The sequence below is a fragment of the Cherax quadricarinatus genome, chromosome 39, assembly GCF_038502225.1.
Source record: "Cherax quadricarinatus isolate ZL_2023a chromosome 39, ASM3850222v1, whole genome shotgun sequence".
NCBI lineage: Eukaryota > Metazoa > Arthropoda > Malacostraca > Decapoda > Parastacidae > Cherax > Cherax quadricarinatus.
This window is the reverse complement of record NC_091330.1, coordinates 5,093,012-5,115,086: the sequence shown is the minus strand read 5'-3', so window position 1 is coordinate 5,115,086 and position 22,075 is coordinate 5,093,012. Positions and strand designations below refer to the sequence as shown.

Here is a 22,075-nt window from a genome sequence, read left to right as displayed (position 1 = left end):
ATGTTCATTGTTATTTTATTTCCACAGATGCTGCAAGAACTTCTCATTAAGAACAAAGAGAGCAACTTCTGAACGGCCGAGTGAATGAGGTAAAGTGTCACATTAATTTTTATATTTGCTTAGTGTAAATAGATATACATAAACTTGATAGTATGGCTGATAGTATACTTAAAATCTATAAATCAGTTCCCTCTATGTTAATGCTGAATAGGTACAGGAAGAGTGACATTTAAAGAGGCCATTTTCTGTAAATAGATGAAGGGTGATAATAACTGTCAGCTTGCAAAAGAAATAATGCAAACTGTGTGAGCCTAACTCCAAAGATTTTTTTCAGTGGGGGGGGAGAGGGAGAGGGAGGGGGGGATAAATACATCCATACATCCTTCAGCAGTGGACGAGTTCCACGTGATACCAACGTTGAGAGATGCCAGTGTTCTGGTCAGCGGTGCCAGAGTGGTCAGCCCCGCAGGGTATGTAAGTTCCCACGCCCCAGGGGGTGCCAGCTGCCCAGATCAGGTTCAGGGATCACGACGCCCCCCTGACAACCCCCCATCCATGACTGTCCCTCATGAAGCCCCATTCTTTCCCTGTACTCCCCTACCAACCCCTTTTCCTTCTCACCCGGCCATAAAACGAAGAATTTCTGCCTTGAACTGGGACCTGCATTCCCCTAGTCCTTTCAGAGGTGATCCTTCAGGCACACTACCGATCTATCAACCCTTCCACTGATCCATTATTCACACTACGAATCACAGAAATTAGCCGGGCTGTAATTCGTACGTTGAAATACGTGCGAGAAGCAGTAACAGCCTGGTTTATCAAGCCCTGGGAGGCTGTGGTTCGTAAGTTGGACTGCGTGCGTCCAGCAGTAACAGCCTTGTTGATCAGGCCCTGATCCACCAGGAGGCCTGGTCATGGACCGGGAGGCGGGGGCGTTGATCCCCGGAATACCCTCCAGGTAGAGGCCTGGTCAAGGATTAGGTTGTGGGGGGCATTGACCCCCGGAACACCCTCCAGCTCCAAATGAATAAAACTCTTTTCAGATTTTGTAGTCGAAGTAGCCAGTTTAAGCAACACAAAAGGCCTACGAACTATGCTTTTAAAAGGGGGGAATTGGAGTACACTTGTCATACATTTATAAGTAGTTTTAAGATTCCTGATCAGAATTTCTGGAATCTTATTTGCAATAATATTGTTGATATACCATAGATGTCACATTTGTAAATCTAGCTTGACGCTACATTTACAAGGGTGAAGTGAAGCATGGCTGATGGTACATTTACAAGGGTGAAATAGAGCATGCTTGACGCTTCATTTACAAGGGTGAAGTGAAGCATGGCTGATGGTACATTTACAAGGGTGAAATAGAGCATGCTTGACGCTTCATTTACAAGGGCGAAGTGAAGCATGTTTGACGCTAGCTAGATTTGTCCCATCCCACATTCTGCCCTAATGAGAGAGTTGTGCGCCATTACTTCCTCTTGAAGACTGCGTTACCCCATGCTTCTGACGTCCTGCATGCTCTAACACACACACACACACACACACACACACACACACACACACACACACACACACACACACACACACACACACACACACACACACACACACACACAACCCCCCCCCACACACACACACATTCACACTTCCTCCCCCACATACACACACACTATACACATACGGAAGCTCCAACAATTCCCATCCATAGAACACAGTCGGTGTGCCTGGCGCCTAACATCCTCTGGGAAGGAATGTGGCTGGCGGTTGAGGGAGTGTCAGCGGGTGCCACAAAGATGTAACAGGCGTCCACGCTGACAGCAGAGAGTGCTGGGTGCCAGGAGCCGCTGCTACTCATCAAAGCGGCCGCGTCGGCGCCTTCAAAGAAGCTGGACGGAAGGCCTCTGGACGTGTGCTCCAGCCTCTCAATATATTGATTTAACGTAATACTAGTTTAGGTTTGAGAGTTCCAATGTAAACAGCAGAGCAAGACGGCCCAGTGTCTCACTGTCCGCGCTTATCGGTACACTCAGATCTCTCTGTCCACGCTGATGCGTACATTCAGATCACTGTCACTGTTCACACTGATGATACACTCACATCACTGTTTCACTGTCCACAGTGATACAATCAGATCACTCTCTTACTGCACGCTCTGATACACAGACAGTTCCCTGATGAATGTTATCACACACAGATCACTCATACTGTCTACTCTGACCACTGATGGATAGTGAAACTGGAAAGCCTAACTGATAGTGACACAATCCGCTTTATTACGGACCCAATAGTACAAAGATTTTGCTGAGTTTCTAGCCAGAGAGAATTACTTAAAACGTCAAATTATGGCTCTGCTAATGGGTATTGAGATGGATAATTCTGCGTACACTTTGTTTGCAATTCATGCATTGATGCCATGTGTGTGTGTGTGTGTGTGTGTGTGTGTGTGTGTGTGTGTGTGTGTGTGTGTGTGTGTGTGTGTGTGTGTGTGTGTGTGTGAAGAAGAAGAATAACAAAGGTAGGGAGAACTGCGATATACAGATATTTCGGTTCTGAGAATCTCGTGCGAGAAACAATAAATGTCTTTATGCGATTAATCTTGTGTTAACATAGATAATACAACAGTTCTAGGAGTGCTCGAGCGAGTTAGCACTCTAGTTACTTAAAGCCAACGCTTTATTTTCTTAAACCAATTCTGGCATCTCCTTGGAGCGAAGCGTTTGTCACTAAAGGCTTGTTTTTCTACGCGAATCCGTCTCCGTATTAATATCCGTGACACGTACAGAGTTTAAATGTACGTACCCACATCAGTACCTGTGAACATCTGCACTCGTACATAGGCCTATATATCCGTAAAACCTGAACAGACAGTGGGCCTCTTCGGTAAATAAAAAAAAAATAGTGTCTTTTCCACTGCAATGGCCAAGATAAACATATCAAGTATCACGAACTCCTCAGACTGACGCCAGAGACACGAAGCCAATTTTCTCCCTTCGAATAACGACTCGAATGTCTCGTTTACGGAGGAGAAACAATGGGAACTTCACTGTTTGGGAAATGGTTGAATGTTTACCTTAAATTTAGCCACCCATCGAACTTCAAAACTGGTGTTTTGAAAGTAGCAGTGGGTGTTCGAAAATATCAGATGTTTGACAGTGGCAGCTAGTGTTCGAAAGTAGCAGTTGGTGCTCCAAAGTCGCAGGCAGAGGTGAAAATTAGCAGCTGGTGTTTGAAAATGGCAGATGGTGTTTGAAATTAGCAGCTGGTGTTTGAAATTAGAATCTGGTGTTTTAGTAGCACTCTTAGATATAAGATAAAACGAAGATCCTCTGCCTTTCATGTCTTTGAATTTGCTCTTTTAAGCACATAAGAACATGAAGGAGCACTGCAGAAGGCATACAGGCCTAGTGTCTAATCGACATGTGCCTAGGACAAAATGGTAACAGGAAACACCAGGAAAAAGATTGGGTAAACAGATACTAATTTTCCCAAATTTTCCGAGAGCCATCTTTCACAAGCAAACATCACTCGTCTCCAATACCAGAGAGGAAGTAAAAATTAAAGAGATGGAACCCCCCTTATCCCCCTTTGACTTCCTGGGAGAGTGTGCGTGTACTGGTGCATTCGGCGCCATGCTGGGCCAGACGCCAGGGACCAGTCAATGGGACGCCGCTTCGACTCCCATTACAAACACTCCGACAGTCGCTGTTGGTTTTACGGGTGATTTTGTGTAATTTTCGGCTTGTGGAGGGGTCAGTCCAGCGGGTTCCTGGCTGCAGCCGTTACAGTGCCGGAAATGTGAGATACATGGCACTGTATTCTCGGTAATTGAGGCTGTCAGGGGCTTGTAGACAGATTCTGGCGGTGAGGGTGAATTAGCAGGATTGATGAGCTGGTTAATAATTTCAGCATGATGCAATGTTTATACAGAGATGGGTCACATTTAGTTATGCAGAGCATTTTGGGCGTTGATTAAGATGTTTAGGAGGCATGGAAGAGGTAAAGTTGGTGAAAGGAAGACGAAGATAATAGACGATATGGTGGTTGGTGTGGGAGTGATGCGGTGGATGATGGTAGTAAGGAAGGTGCAGAGGAACCCAGAGAGAAAAGAAAAAGATTTTCCAGTCGAAGTTAGAGTATTCTGCAACCAAATGAGTACACAAAGAGCCTGGAAGCTAGGTTCTGGACAATGACTCGTTTAAATCACCTTATACCTCGTGAATCTGTAGCGCCCATGTGGAACCCAAGTCTAGCTAGTGCTGAAGAAACACCACGAATAGTACATGAGCTGAGTGACGTGAGTTACGAAGGAAAAGCGTGATACTGGCGGTTAAGATGAGGGGATATGATCACGACATATAAAATAATGTGAGGTGTAGACACGGTAAATGTTTAGAAATTACCCACCAAAATGAGCCACTGGGATACCAGAAGGAATTTCTTAGATGATATAAGTGAAATGAGCTAAGCAATAAGCTCAGTACAGGGCTTCAATAGGAAAGATAAGGCTGAGTCATGTCAGTCTGTGGAAACTTAAGGGGCGGATCCCAGGAGCTCCAGCTCAAGCTCCTTTCCCTCTCCCATTTTAAAGTTAATGTAAATAACTCAGTTGATTTTGGTACTATTATATTTCCTGTATTGTAAATGATTTTCACCTAGTTGAGTTACTGAGTTGTTTTAACTTTTAAGGTTTAAATAATAGGATATCACAAGGACTCCAATGGAAATAAGTCATTTTGACTTACTTTTTTAGTTATCCTAATTTTTTACACTAATAATTGTACTTGTGTGTACCTGTTTCTAAATAAACTTTCTAACTTACCCAACTAAGTAATTCTCCAGCATAATTATGCCTGAAATTAGAAGCAAATTTAATGTGTAAAAAAAAAAATCGCGAATTTTCAGCCTAGAAGAGACAAGAACGAGAGAAAACAGGTGGAAGGTGAATTCCTAGGCTAGTGTTTCCTGACGCGGGTCTTAGATGATGACCCTCCGTTGGAGCTTTTGGTCGTCTGACCGAGGCCTTCCACTGGATTACCCCTCAAGAAAGGTTCTTTGATGCTGATGAGGGGCTCTTGATCTAGGGATTTGGATCTGTGATCCAGTTCCTTGAATTGAGCCTGAATACCTTCCACATCCCCCCACCACAGGCCCTATATAATCCTACGGGTTTAGTGCTCCCTTGATTATAATAATCCACTGGATTACCAGTGCACCCCTTGAAAAATTAGTTACAATCATTATGTTAATGATTGATGATGCTAAAATATAAGAATAAAGCGGAACTGAATGCCATAGTCATGTGTGGACGGTTTGAAACCTGGTCGCGGGGTTGATGATCCCTAGAGCCGGTAACAATAGCTAACTATCGCGCTAAAGAGTGAGGATAAAATTTATGGCCTGGAACTAAGAGCCCTAAGAGGTGCCGTGAGTACACTGAAAGAAAACGCACTAAGTGTCAGGGGTCGAAGACTGTTCAACAGCCTCCCATCATACATAATGGGGAATACCAATAGTTCTTTATCTGTATTCAGTAGAAAACAGAACAGATACCTGAAGGTCAATGCCTGACGAGCCAGACTGTGGTTCGTGTGGTGAGCAATTACAGCCTGATGGATCAGGAGCTGATCTAGGTAGTAGGTTGGTAGACAGCAACCGCCCAGGGAGGTACTACCGTCCTGCCAAGTGAGTGTAAAACGGAAACCTGTAATTGTTTTACATGATGGTAGGATTGCTGGTGTCCATTTTTCTGTCTCATACACATGCAAGATTTCAGGTACGTCTTGCTACTTCTACTTACAATTAGGTCACACTACACATACATGTACAAGCATATATATACACACCCCTTTGGGTTTTCTTCTATTTTCTTTCTAGTTCTTGTTCTTGTTTATTTGCTCTTACCTCAAGGAGGCCTGGTCACAGACCGGGCCGCGGGGGCGTTGACCCCCGGAACTCTCTCCAGGTAAACTCCAGGTAAACAGTGAGGCCTGATCATGAACCAGGACTTGGGGGCGTTGACATCCCTGGAACTCCCTCCAGGTATATTCCAGATGGCACTTTTTTATATATTATTGTAACAAAGTGAAAACAATATGGAGTGATGTTTCAGAAACCTGTATAACACTGGGGAAGCTTTAATACCGAAACTTTTCTATTCAAGTGTAGAGGCTTCTTAAATACTGGAGACACTGGAAGAAGCGGAGAAGTAATTTATAAGCGTTTAGTGCCTTCGCCTAGATACAATGTGGAGTACATTATGGAGTGTGTTACCACCTCCCACTGAGTCGTGTATTGGTCAGTCTCTGGTTTCGACGGTAAATCAGGCGGTGCATACCTGTGGGACCAAGGAAGAGATGTTTCAAGAAGTAAATTGAAGTAAAAATGAGGAGTGGGACACGTCAAATAAATCGCGTTGTCTTGACCACCAACGGGCAGTGGTCAGCAGGGGACGAACACTCGCAACCCAGCTGGCACACTTGTTTGTACTCGCTAGCTTACTCATTCACTCACTCAAGCACTACACTTCTCATTCATATAATAATAATTTGTTGAGCTTCTGTCAGCCATATCTCGATCCAGGAGAGACTTTTGAAATACAGAATCACGGAATGCCGCTTTTTTTTTTTTTTGGATGGGGGGGTAATTAATCTCTTGTGCATTCCCCCATGGTCAGTCTAAATAAAATCGCTCTTCATCGCTTTAAAAAAATATATTAAAAATCGTGTTCTTGCTTGGCAAGAACAATCACTTTCAAATGAAATTTTAGGGTCGTTTTTTTTAATTTTATTCATTGATTCCGAAATTTCGTCTTGTCATTAAAGCTATTTTAAGACAAAATTACAGCTATTATAGATATGGTAAGTGTTTACAGCTATTATAGATTTGGTAAGTGTTTCCAAGCACCCACATGACCTCCAGATTCTTCACCAGATTTTCCTTGTTTACCAGAACCAGGTAGCGCAGATTGTTCTTTCTATGGTGGTCATAAATTACTTAAGAAAGCTGTTTAGGATTGCCTCTAGAAAACTGTGTTGATACTGAAAGAAATGTAGCTTCTGTATTAGTGGGGCGAAACATAAGCACAGTTGCGGTAATCGGTGTGATGAGTGCAGATGCCAGGGTCGTTTCTATACGGTATGTGAGGACAGGATGGTAGTGGAAGAGGCAGGGATAGTGAGGTATGGGTGCATGGAGTTTACCTGGAGTAGCTTCCAGAGGTCATCGCCTCCGCGGCCCGGTCTCAGACTAGGCCTCCTGGTTACTGGTCTGATTGATCAGTTTGTAGGTACCCCGCGCCCGCAGTCCAACGTATGTGCCACATCCTGGCTGATCAGGAACTATTTTGAAGAATCTGTCGAATCTTCTCTTGACAGCTATGGAGTTTGTTGGTAATGCCCCCCCCCCTTACACATGAAGGAAGAGTGTTGAAGAGTCGTGGTCCATATCAGTTACCTGGAGGTTACCTGGAGGTTATTCCGGGGATCAACGCCCCCGCGGCCCGGTCCATGACCAGGCCTCCCGATGGATCAGGGCCTGATCAACTAGGCTGTTACTGCTGGCCGCACGCAGTCCAACGTACGAGCCACAGCCCGGCTGATCCGGCACTGACTTTAGGTATCTGTCCAGCTCTCTCTTGAAGGCAGCCAGGGGTTTATTGGCAATTCCCCTAATGCTTGATGGGAGGCTGTTGAACAGTTTTGGGCCCCGGACACTTATGGTGTTTTCTCTTAGTGTACCAATGGCGCCCCTACTTTTTATTGGCGGCATTTTGCATCGCCTGCCCAGTCTTTTACTTTCGTAGGGAGTGATTTCTGTGTGCAGATTTGGGACCATTCCTTCCAAGATTTTCCAAGTGTAGATTATGATATATCTCTCCCTCCTGCGTTCCAACGAGTACAAGTCAAGTGCTTCCAAGCGTTCCCAGTAGTTAAGGTGCTTGACAGAACTTATACGTGCAGTAAAGGATCTCTGTACACTCTCTAGATCTGCGATTTCACCTGCTTTGTATGGAGATGTTAATGTACAGCAGTATTCCAGCCTAGAGAGAACAAGTGATTTGAAAAGGATCATCATGGGCTTGGCATCTCTCGTTTTGAAAGTTCTCATTATCCATCCTATCATTTTCTTTGCACGTGCGATCGTGGCACTGTTGTGATCCTTGAAAGTGAGATCCTCAGACATTACTACTCCCAGGTTCCTTACATTATTTTTCCGCTCTATTGTATGGCCGGAGTCAGTAGTATACTCTGTTCTAGTTATTATCTCCTCCAGTTTTCCATAACGGAGTAGTTGGAATTTGTCCTCATTGAACATCATATTGTTTACCGTTGCCCACTGGAAAACTTTGTTTATATCTTCTTGGAGGTTAACCGCGTCCTCAGCAGATGACACCACAATCCTCTCGATATCACTCGATATCACTCCCATTCTCAAAATCACGCCACACTACCCATAACATTGGAGGCTTGCTGTATCTTCTATGGATTCCAAGTTCAAACAAATTTTAATAACGCCTGCAGAGAATAATACAGAAAGAGGAAGTGATGTGGGAAGAGTACCGTGCCTAAAGTTACAGAACTTTTTACTGTAACCTCCCCTGATTTCGTTCCGTTTTCTATTATTCTTTGGGGTTCTATTTATTAGGACGTTAAATTTCCATCTGCTCACATTCCCATTTATTTCTTTTTGCACTCATTTTGTGTGCAATTATCGAATAGTAGGAATGTTATGGGTAGTGTGGCGTGATTTTGAGAATGGGAGTGATATCGAATGATATCGAGAGGATTGTGGTGATTTTTACTTTAGATGCTGAAGCACGAAATTCCTTTTCATTCTACTCACAGTGTAGGTCACTGTAGATAGAACATGTGGGTGAGCTTCACCATTCCCTTAAAAAGGTCTGGACATTTTCACAGCACGTGCTAATGTGCCTCTTCCGGAAACCTATTTAAAGAGAATACCCCACAGGAGGTCTTGAGGGAATTGGTTCCATACCAATGGGTGCTGATGGGTACTGGCTGGTACTGGAGCACACCGGGGGGGATGGTACCGGTGGTGTTCACTGGAGTATTACTGAGTACCAGCCGACGTGTGAGATTAAATATCACAGTAAAAGACAGCCTTTCTTTAGCCGGGGAAAGTAAACAATTATATGGTGTGGCCTCACACTGCCCTGAGGTAAACACCGTGACAGTCCACCGCTGTGAGTACAATGATTAATCTTTTCTTCTTCCCCACCACAAGTGTCGCATCATTAAGGCCACGGAACGATGGGATACTGGAACTTACAGAAACTGGAAAGGTTGTGAGGTTGCATATAGGTTTGGACCGTGGGGTGGCCTATAGGCTGGGATTGTGGGGTGGCCTATAGGCTGGGACTGTGTGGTGATAACTAGGCTGTTGTTTACTAGAGAGGAAGAATATTATAAACGGAAAACAATAGCGACAAGTTGATGAGTAAGACACACAAACAAAACTTAGGTATTTTTATAGTCCAAACCTCACCTAACCTAACCTCATCTAACCTAAACTCGAGAAAAAAGATACTCAAATATTGTAAGAAGAATACTAGATAATCTCACTCCGCTCGTACGTCGGACTGCGTGCGGCCAGCAGTAACAGCCTAGTTGATCAGGCCCTGATCCATCGGGAGGCCTGGTCGTGGACCGGGCCGCGGGGGCGTTGATCCCCGGAATAACCTCCAGGTAACCTCCAGGTAACCTTTATTTAGCCTTGTGGTCTAAGTTTTCGAGCCAAAACAATCTGTAATACTCAACACGCTTCACACTTTAAATATACAGCAATAACTCTCGCCCAGTAAATGTGATACTTTACATTCATTATGTACAACTGAGTTACATTACTTTGTACATAGTACACTGGAATGGAGTTTCTTTCTCTAGATAAATTCAAGATACAAGACATTTATAGTGTGTTTAAGAAATACACACAAAATGTTAGTACACGAGGTTCGAGGTGTTAGTATATTTCAGTGCTGCTAGTACTAGTGCTGCTGCTAGTACTAGTGCTGCTGCTCGTACTAGTGCTGCTGCTCGTACTAGTGCTGCTGCTCGTACTAGTGCTGCTGCTAGTACTAGTGCTGCTACTTCTGGTACTACTGCTGCTGCTACTACTAGTGCTGTTGCTGCTAGTATTAGTGCTGATACTTGTGCTGTTGCTGCTAGTATTAGTGCTGATACTAGTCCTGCTGCTGCTAGTACTAGTGCTGCTGCTCGTACTAGTGTTGCTGCTAGTACTAGTGCTGCTGCTAGTACTAGTGCTGCTGCTAGTACTAGTGCTGCTGCTAGTACTAGTGCTGCTGCTTCTGGTACTACTGCTGCTGCTACTACTAGTGCTGTTGCTGCTAGTATTAGTGATACTTGTGCTGTTGCTGCTAGTATTAGTGCTGATACTAGTCCTGCTGCTGCTAGTACTAGTGCTGTTGCTGCTAGTATTAGTGCTGCTACTAGTCCTGCTACTGCTAGTACTAGTGCTTCTAGTACTGCTAGTTCTACTGCTGTTGCTGCTGTTGCTGCTGCTGCTGTTGCTGCTACTGTTGCTGCTACTACCACCCTAGCGGCTTTATACCTGACTCCTGCTACTATGTATACGGTATTCCTCCACCAAAAGTATACTCACTCAAACCAACATTCACATTCAGGTTTACTGTAATAAATTTAGCTGTTAAAATTAAATTCCCTTTTACATGGGAAAATCCCTTCATGGAAAGGAAGGGAAGGGGGGGGGTGCCATGATGCTGGTGACTGGCTCTTGATCACAGGAACCTGATTACCTCCCCTTCCCCTGACGCCATATGACTCTTAAGGATTTAGCGCTTCACTAATAATACACAAGCAGCACACAGAAACCTTGCAACTTTGTTTCGGTCCGACTTGGGTCATTAACTAGTCACACTAACACACGAAGGTAAGGGAGCCAGACACAGTAAGAATGCACAAATAATAATAATCATAATAAAAATGCACAATTAATAATAATGCACAAATAATATACAGAAATAATAATAGCACACGTGTAAGTGGTCTTCTCAGGGCTCCGGATAAAATGTATGGCATAATTCGCGTATGAAAAAAGTGGGAATACATTAACAATCTATTAAAATGTCGTTGTCGCTTTCTGGACACAGGGAAGGTTGCGAACTCTGTGTCACACTCATTGGGAAGCGCTAAACCCGTTGGATTCCGGCAGCTGTGTGAGTGAAGAAGCACCCGCATTAATAAATAATAATCAAAATATGTTCGTAATAATGATGATAATATTAAAATATTTTTGCGTGGAGTTCTGGACATTACTAAAAGCGTTTATATAAGAGAGTATTCTGCGTATGCAAGCAAACACACACACACACACACACACACCACACACACCACACACACACACACACACACACACACCACACACACACACCACACACACACACACACACACACACACACACACACACACACACACACACACACACACACACACACACACACACACACACACACACACACACCATCCCTGCCATAACCAGGCGTCACCTTGTGTCCGTCATAAGAGAGCCTTACATTAAGCAAATCCAACATGAAGTCGTTTACGAGGCTGTGAGAGGCAGCCGGGGTAATAAAGTTCACATTAAGATTCTCTCTCTGCTTGTAACCCGGACGATTAACCCGGTGCGTCAATCAGACGCTCCCTTGAGTGCGGGACACAACGCTAAACACCTCGTTCCGCGTCATTACTGCCTCGTTAGCGGCTGTTTGATAGGGCCGCACACCCATAGAAAGTGGGAATGCTACAATACCTCTCAGAAAACAGGATGAATGGGGTGTAAATGATATTGTTGTTTGAATTTACATGTAAAAAGCAAGGGGTAACATCAGCGTTCTAGCCTACATGGGTGTTTCGGGTGAGTTGTATATTTAAATAGGCAAATAAATAAATACTTTACTTCCATAAGATATATATAGCTTTTACAAGATTATATGACATTTAATAGTACCCATGTTAAAACCTAACTTAACCTAATCAAGTCCCTGTTTGTGCAGAACACTGTCGAAAAGTTTGGCAGCTGCATGCAGGAAAAACCTGGATATACCAATTTGTAGTTAATTCCGGGGGGGGAAGTTATCGCCCCCTGCTGCCCAAGTACCACACCATCCACTGGTCCCACACCATCGGGAATGAAAACCTGACTTTATATGAGAAAAATCTTTCTAGTGTCCTCGCTGCATGACTTTGTGGACGATTGTGGCTTCCAGTTTTCCTTGTTGGTTCTGTTTTTCCCTCGTTGGTGGTGCTATTTTCTGAATATGCAGTTATTTTCCTTTTTGTTCCTACTTTCTCGCATTTGATGATCTTGTAAACTGAAATCAAGTATAAAAAATTTCATCAGCCAACGAGGCATTTCAATGTATATTTTTTTCTCTTCATAATTTATGATTATTATTATTATTATTATTATTATTATTATTATTATTATTATTATTATTATTATTGTTGTTGTTTTAAGAGTCGTATAATACGATGCCTTTTAATTTTGATCTTATTCTCGTTTGTTGGTGTGGACTTACCATCGCCTTTTTCTATTCAAATTTTGTTGCTCTGTAAATGTGCTTATCTATGTTCATATCAGCAGTTATAAATCTAATTAGGCTTCTGTTTTTGCCTGTGATATTCAGATTCATTATTTTTTGTCTTCTAATATTTTCTTTTAATACTTGATACTGACAGACCTAAGTTATCAACTTTTCCTTCAAGATATTTTCTTTGGCTAATTTTTAGGCTTCAGTATTTTGGGGGTGGTTGTGGTGGTAGCGGTGGTGAGGGTGGTTGTGGTGGTAGCGGTGGTGAGGGTGGCAGTGGTTGTGGCCATAGTAGTGATGTTAGTAGTGGTGGTAATAGTTATGGGGATGCTGATGGTTTTAGTGGCGTCGTGGGCCAGAATCTTCACCTCCACCTGGGTTTCACACACACACACTCCAGGTAAATTCCTGTGGGCGGTGTGGGCGTGTCTGGGGCTCGTCCATCACAGTGTGGGCGTCACCACTTCTTTAACAAACGCGCGACCACCATTAGTCCACATCAGCGTTGCCGGAGCTGCACACTGACCCTCCATCCTTGAACCACTAAACACAATGACAACCTCATTTCGGGGCAGCATTTATGATGCTAGCAAACCCAAGAACTGCCATTAGAATCCAACTATTTTTTTTTTTAGAGCTCTCCATATTCAGCCTTTGTGATGTCTGTCATAGCATACGCAGCACCAGCTTGGAGCCAGCGTCTGGTCAAGCATTTACAGACGTTTGTGGAAGTCTTGATTGTATTCCATGAGCCGCTAATGCCTTCAGGGTCACAGCACTAGATGTGATGGAGAGTCAATCGTCCAACTGTTAATCGCAGCCTGTGCTCTGACCAGTTAGGATGTTTGACTCGCGATACAACTAGTCTAGGACCAGAAAGGAATCCACTGTGAGGAAAGACCGAATGAAAAAACCAAATGTACCTACCTACTTACCTTCCCAATGACCTAACGTTGTCATAAGTTTATCTTACGTGCAGGTTATCTGTGTATTGTTCCAGTCACGGTATTGTGACTGGAACAATAGACAGATAAGTTTAGCGAAAAAACAACGGAGACATGAAGTAGGAGAAACTCAGGTTAGCAACGCAGATAGTGTGTTTGGCCTGCGAAGACGCAGGAATGAGTGAACATAATGGCAAAAGACCGATGAAAGACATGCGACTGTCACACATGATTTTATTTGATAATGAAGACGGGGAGACTAAGGGCATAGCTCTGCTCACGTGATTACAAACCACAAACAGTTAATTTCTCTCTCTCTCTCTCTCTCTCTCTCACTCACACACACACACACACACACACACACACACACACACACACGAGGCTTCCCTACTCGAGGGGGTGAAGAGATGCACGTGGGGTTTTTCTTTGAACGGGTATCTCCCACCTCCATCTACCCACCTACCTCCTGCCACGAAGGTCAGCTGTCTGCCCACTCCTTGGCCACAAGCCGCCCACGCCGGACACCCGCCCATAGCCACGCCCACAACCCTCCGCTCATTTGCGTAATTGGTGGGTGTATTGATCTGCTGGACCCAGGAAGGAAGACAATACAGGCTCACAGACGCTGAAGACAACCTCTGACCTTCTTGAAGATATTTTTAAAATTACTGAAAATTTAGCGAGTGATCAAAATGCATGTCTTAGGGAATGAATTATTTTTTTATAGACTTAAGCTTTTTCGTAAGTATTAAAGTTTTTATTTATGGATTTATTCTATGAGAAAATATTGATTTCTTTTCTATTTTTTTTATATTTGATTTTATCTATTTAAATTGATTTCGATCTAATTCTTTTTTTTTATTGGAACTGGGTTATCGTGGGTTATCGTGGGTTAGTGATCCATTATCTTAGATCCCAACATTCATCAAGTCTCTCTCTCTCTCTCTCTATCTCTCTCTCTCTCTCTCTCTCTCTCTCTCTCTCTTGTTCTCATCCTTCAAAGAGAGTTATGCCAGTGAAGGGCTCTTGATCCGGGAGAAATGGAGTTATCCTCTTTGGATTGCATTTGCTTGCCACCTATTCCCTCGGTTGTTATGTATGACCCTTGCTGGTTTGGCGCTCCCCTTCCGACACCCTCGTCAGTGTAACACTAACGTCATTACTCACTGGCGCACCATATGTAAACACCCGTAGGAAGCAATGTAGAATAGAATGAACGAATAGCAATTCAAGGAACGTACGGAAAGTAACGTAAGGAATTGAGATCTTTCAACAATAAGATGGAACTGTGTAAGAAACACAGTACTGGTGGAAACAAAAATACAGAATATAAACAGTAGAACGTTTCTCATTTGAAACGTTTCGGTCCTTGGTCGCTCTAAATGTATCCGATGTTTACATTTTGCGTCCTTTTTTTTTCAACAATCTGTCGGTATCTAATGCCGGTCTTACCTAGTAAGATTTTATCTGCGGTCTTTGGAAATGGAAGAAACGGATTAGCATAAAGGGAAATAAATGAGTGAAAAATGGTGGAAAACGAGAACAGGAGAAGTAAATAAACAGTTATAGATTTACAAATTTAAAAAACGGTGATAGAAACGAAGGAATTTTTTTTTTTTTTTTAAGAGAGACTCGTCGATATTTTCTGAAGACGCAAATTTCACGGAAAAAGAAAACTATCACCGAGACAACGTTTCGCTGCGTAGAGCTCTACACAGAGAGAAACGTCGTTCCAATAGAGCCCTTTTTTCTGCAATTTGCATCTCCTTCATGCTTACTGGCAATGCGCATCGATATTTCTCGTAACGCTCACAGCAAATTCCACAAAAGACCCCAGTGGTAATAAGTCGCTGAAATTTTTGGGTTATACCAGGTTTTCTACACATTTGTTGCTATGTATGAAGCTATGTAACTGTATCTGTATACTTGCACGACGTTTCGGTCCGACTTGGACCATTTACAAAGACACACTTCTCCTTTCTATGTGCTGCTTATTTCTGTATTGTTCCAGTCACGGTATTGTGCCTTTTTTTTTTGTTATTTGTGTATACTTGGATAAACTTCGTGATGTCGTCGCACAGGAACTTTATTCCAGAGAAAGAAAAAATATTTTAATTTCGGAGAGCACGAAATGGGGAAGCAATTTACTCGCCGGTTAAAATGTTACAGTTGTGGCGAAGTGTGTGACTTGAGGTGGTCGTCGGAGCGTCAGCTGGGCACCAGAGACGCTGGTACACAAGGAAATACCTCCCTGGCTGACGTGTGCCCTGTTCACCTTGTCTGCTTTGAGCTGCAGTACCAGTATTCACAATGATTTTTTCATACTGACAGACTTTAAATAAGAGATATATTTTCTTAAGCAACTATAATAATTATAATATAAATAAATACTTCTCGTGATATTGTGGGTTAAATCTACATTAACTATCGCCAATTTAGGCCTCTAGAAACAGTGAGTTTAATGCAATGGTTTTTATAAACGTAATGATAAGCTCTTCAATCATGCGTCATTAGAATGAATAAAGCTCATCATCCCTTTACTTCATCTATCGTAGCTTAATTTACCTTCTCTTTAGCAACTGTCCCCCAAAAACATCTTTTGGCTTCTCAGCTGCACTTTCCTGCCTCTCCCTAATTCCCACACCCACAGCAATCTTTCTCATCCCCCCCATATACCCCGTAATGCTTACCCACTCCTGTCTACCACACCCACAATAACTAAGGAGAAATAACCTGATATCGTTTCCACTAACGACACTGCCGTTGCTGCTACTGACACTGCTGCTCCTGACACTACCGCCGCTGCTGACGTTGTTGTTTGTACTTTGTGATCCCTGCTGTGTAGAAATCAGTATCTCAGGCTTCACCTCTACGGTTTGTGACTTATTGTCTTGGGTGTGAAATTCAACTGTCATTCACGTATCTTTCTCTGGGAAAGAAAGAAATTTTGAAGGCATCAGTGTCAAAGTTTATTAGATGTGTTTGTTTTAGTTTATTTTGCATTATATACGAAAGGTTGTGTACACTGATGCGTACACCACGTGTACACCGTGTGATGCACACACGTGGTGTACACAGGTGATGTAAACATTTGGTGTGCACAAATGGTGTACTCGCATCATAGTGGACACAGGCAATAATGTACTCAAGTGATGGCGTGCACAGGTGGTGTGCGTAGTTGGTGATCTACGCAGGTGACAGTCTACACGGGAGATGGTCCACAGAGATGATGGTTCACACAGGTGATGTACATACATGTAGGTCTACACATATGGTCTACATAGATCTACACAAGTGATAGCCTACACAGGTGCTGGTGTACACAGGTGGTGATCTACACTCCTCCCCGTCTCCACGGTCGCCATGGCAACATCTCCGGGCGGTGTGGAGGCAGACTGGATCCCTGAGAGATCCCACTGGCTGCCTTGCCTCATTGCCCTCTCTTTAATTGCTGAGAACGATGATCATGACAGGGTCGAGCGTGGTCATTATGTCCCTGGGAAACAGCAGCAGCTACAGCAGGCGAAGCAGACGAGCAGCACGCACGCGCACACGCACACACGTGACCAATGAAAAGGCGGGGCCAGGAGCCAGGACTCGACCCCTGCAACCTCAACTAGGTGAGTATACACACACCAACACCCACAGCCAGGAGCTGAGTCTCGACCCTTGCAACCACAATTAGGTGAGCGCGTGCGCACACACACACACACACACACACACACACACACACACACACACACACACACACACACACACACACACTGCGCGGAATAGACAAGGTGGACAAAGACATGATGTTCCAGAGATGGGACACAGAAACAAGAGGTCATAATTGGAAGTTGAAGACTCGGATGAATCAAAGGGATGTTAGGAAGTATTTCTTCAGTCATAGAGTTGTCAGGCAGTGGAATAGCCTAGAAAGTGACGTAGTGGAGGCGGGAACCATGAGTAGTTTTGAGACGAGGTTTGATAAAGCTCATGGAGCAGGGAGAGAGGACGTAGTAGCAATCAGTGAAGAGGCGGGGCCAAGAGCTATGAATCGACCCCTGCAACCACAAATAGGTGAGTACAAATAGGTGAGTACACACACACTGGCGGCAGAACAGCAGACGAACCAGTAGCAGCAGGATCAGACACGCGACCACTACCACCCAGGTGCCCACACAACACAACACACACACACACACACACACACACACACTCTAAGACCGGCTGCGAGAGTTAACCCAAACAAAACATCCGTTTCACATCTCTTCCAAGACACGACTAGAGCTAAAAACAATCCCTTCTTGAATTTTAACAACATCCGATAAAATGAAAAAAAAAAAATTCTGATTGGAGCTAGCATCCTGTGGCAACAAGAGCGACCAACCCATCAAGTGATCCCCACAGGAAGTGAGCCACGCGCCTCGATGCTCGGATTTTTCAAGGTAAATCCATTCCCTTGAGACAATTCTCCATCATTTTCCTCGTGCGAGATGTATATAATTTAAATTTGATCCTACATTTACAAACATTCATTCCATTTTCTCTTTCTGTGGGGGAGGAACTCCAAGAAACTACTATTAACGGGAATAAATAGCAACTGGTGCCTAGTATGGCGTGTTGCTATGTACCTGGTGCAATAATAGTAGGGTGATAATGTTGCAATCTACTTAACCTTCGGGAGGGTGTAAAGGTTATTCCCAGACGGGTTTTTGTAGGGAGGGAAGAGGAGACTGAAACGATGGAGCGAACATCCCTTCAGTCTGGTTCTGTTTCACTACGCTGATCTTATTGTTTCAATATCCTCTCTCTCTCTCTATCCGGATATTTCACCCACCCACTTCTTCACTTCAGCCACGCAGCCTTCTCATCCACACACACACACACACACACACACACACACACACACACACACACACACACACACACACACACACATACACATACACATCTCCCCTACCCCCTTTCACATCCACTTCACTCACCCTCCCACACACACACACACACACACCCCCAAACACCCTCCTCCCCCAAACACACCCAAACCCCCCCCCACACACACACACACCTACCCAACCTCCCACACACATATATCCACCCCTTCACTAATTAAGCTCCATTTTTCTAGTGTGTATAAGAGAGCATGCCGAGGCACAGAAATTCCCATGTACTGTAATAGTAACTCCATTTCTGGAACGACACATTTGACGCTTTCAAGTCTCCCAGTTAAGGCTGATATATTTCAACACAAGTTCCCTGGCGCTGTACGACTCTTGAGGGTTTAGAAAATGTTACATGATACCGCGTATTTCTTTTTACAGTATACTTCCAATTCTCACCTTTTCTCCCTTTCCTCTTCCTTCTCTCTTTCTCTACCTCCCTCTCTCTCTTTCTCCACATTCATCTTCCTGCCTCTGCTTCCTTCATCTCCGTGGATTACGCCCGCGCCCACAGTAGAACAAAGAGGACAGAAGGAAGCGTTATAATGATGGTGGGACAACGCCCACACCGGCCCGTGCTCTCAATGGTGGGCGGTTAGGCTTGAGCGCCGCCCACACCCAAAGCCGCTTGCTGTTGTTTGTTTGTTGTTGGTGTTTGTGATATTAGTGTGATTGGTATGCTGCTGCTATTGCTGCTGCTGCTTCTGTTGCTACCGTTGCTGCTATGTTGCTGTTGTTGCTGCTTCTGTTTTTGCTCTTGCTACTACTGGTGCTGCTACTGCTGAAGGCATGATGGGTAACCTGTTTACCTTTTAATGGTCCCAGGGACCATGGCTCTCGAAACCCAGTTTCGGACATGGCATTGAAATTGCCCTCTTGATTAGTCAGGCTGTTCGTGCTGGCGGCATGTAGCCCAGAATTGACACCACAGTTCGGCTGATCAGCAACGATCGACAGGAACATAGCAAGACACCTCGTGGAAACAGTCAGGACTCGTTTAGTACTTGTCATTGACACACACACACACACACACACACACACACACACACACACACACACACACACACACACACACACACATCTTAAGGAATCATTCAGGACCCTGTACACCGTGTACGTTAGGCCCATATTGGAGTATGCGGCACCAGTTTGGAACCCACACCTAGCCAAGCACGTGAAGAAACTAGAGAAAGTGCAAAGGTTTGCAACAAGACTAGTCCCAGAGCTAAGAGGTATGTCCTACGAGGAGAGGTTAAGGGAAATCAACCTGACGACACTGGAGGACAGGAGAGATAGGGGGGACATGATAACGACATACAAAATACTGAGAGGAATTGACAAGGTGGACAAAGACAGGATGTTCCAGAGATTGGACACAGTAACAAGGGGACACAGTTGGAAGCTGAAGACACAGATGAATCACAGGGATGTTAGGAAGTATTTCTTCAGCCACAGAGTAGTCAGTAAGTGGAATAGTTTGGGAAGCAATGTAGTGGAGGCGGGATCCATACATAGCTTTAAGCAGAGGTATGATAAAGCTCACGGTTCAGGGAGTGACCTAGTAGCGATCAGTGAAGAGGCGGGGCCAGGAGCTCGGACTCGACCCCCGCAACCTCAACTAGGTGAGTACACACACACACACACACACACACACACACACACACACACACACACACACACACACACACACACACACACATATATATATATATATATATATATATATATATATATATATATATATATATATATATGTCGTGCCGAATAGGCAGAACTTGCGATCTTGGCTTAAATAGCAACGCTCATCTTGCCATATAGGACAAGTGAAAATTTGTGTATGCAATAATTTCGCCAAAATCATTCTGAACCTGACGAAAAAATATATTTCACTGTGTTTGTTTAGTGTTAAATTATTGTAAGCAAATTTAAAATATATTTAGTTGGGTTAGGCTAAAATTAATTGTTCTTGTTACAATAAAGTTAGGTAAGTTTTCTAAGATTCTTTTAGTGCAAAATTATATTTTTTTACATTAACATCATTGAAAAAAATATATCTTTAAACGTACAAGAGAAAATTTTAGAAAGGACTTAATTTTAAATGAGTTCTAGCTAATTGACCAGTTTTACATATTCGGCACCACATATATATATATATATATATATATATATATATATATATATATATATATATATATATATATATATATATATATATATATATATTATATATTGTCTTGCCGAATAGGTAAACTTGCGATTTTGGCTTAAATAGCAACACTCTTCTTGCCGAATAGGGCAAGCAAAAATTTGTGAATGCAATAATTTCGTAAAAATCATTCTGAACTTAACGATAAAAATATATTTCATTGTATTTGTTTATTATTAAATAATTGTAAACTTCTATAAAATATATTAAGTTGGATTAGGCAAAATTAAATTGCGTTTGTTATAAAAAGGTTAGGTAAGTTTTCTAAGGTTCTTTTGGTACAAAATTATTAATTTTTATATTAACATAAATTAAAAAAATATCTTTAAATGTATCTTTAAATGGAAGAAGTGAATGTTTTCAGATACATGGGAGTTGACGTGTCGGCGGATGGATTTATGAAGGATGAGGTTAATCATAGGATTGATGAGGGAAAAAGGGTGAGTGGTGCATTGAGGTATATGTGGAGACAAAAAACATTATCTATGAAGGCAAAGAAGTGAATGTATGAAAGTATAGTAGTACCAACACTCTTATATGGGTGTGAAGCTTGGGTGGTAAATGCAGCAGCGAGGAGACGGTTGGAGGCAGTGGAGATGTCCTGTTTAAGGGCAATGTGTGGACGAAGACCGACTAGTGGAAGGTACCACTATGACCCCGCGTCCTCCTGCTTCGCCTCACCTGACTACAGTATATAAGCCACGTCTACGGCCCTATGCTGTACATTCTACAAGACTGATGGACAGAGCACTTCGACTCAAGGCTGAGGGACTGATTACCTCAATCTCCTCCTCTCCTTACACCTTTCTGCTTTGTGTTAGACTGATGAAGCCACTGTGTGGCGAAACGTTTCCTGAATAAAGATTCCCATATGGTGCATAAGTGTCTCAATCTTCAACTTGTCGGTTTTCAAAACCATTCATCACAGTGTGTGGTGCAAATATTATGCAGAAAATTCGGAGTGTGGAAATTAGGAGAAAGTGTGGAGTTAATAAAAGTATTAGAGGGCTGAAGAGGGGTTGTTGAGGTGGTTTGGTCATTTAGAGAGAATGGATCAAAGTAGAATGACATGGAGAGCATTTAAATCTGTAGGGGAAGGAAGGCGGGGTAGGGGTCGTCCTCGAAAAGGTTGGAAGGAAGGGGTAAGGGAGATTTTGTGGGCGAGGGGCTTGGACTTCCAGCAGGCGTGCATGAGCGTGTTAGATAGGAGTGAATGGAGACGAATGGTATTTGGGACCTGACGATCTGTTGGAGTGTGAGCAGGGTAATATTTAGTGAAGGGATTCAGGGAAACCGGTTATTTTTATATAGCCGGACTTGAGTCCTGGAAATAGGAAGTACAATGCCTGCACTTTAAAGGAGAGGTTTGGGTTATTGACAGTTTGGAGGGATATGTTGTGTATCTTT

General features: G+C 43.4%; 1 protein-coding gene across 4 annotated transcripts in view; it reads left to right on the top strand.

The window, feature by feature from the left end:
• The window catches only part of LOC138853758 (uncharacterized), a 269,343-nt gene that overhangs the window by 73,496 nt on the left and 173,772 nt on the right, over nt 1-22,075 (top strand). For 3 of the 4 annotated variants that reach the window (XM_070092300.1, XM_070092298.1, XM_070092299.1), the window contains one exon: nt 28-89. The exons of the other annotated variant lie outside the window; for it this stretch is intronic. In XM_070092300.1, coding sequence (XP_069948401.1) covers nt 85-89 — 5 coding nt within the window. In that variant the 5' untranslated portion in view covers nt 28-84. The remainder of the gene's footprint in view (nt 1-27; nt 90-22,075) is intronic. 4 annotated transcript variants of the gene reach the window in all.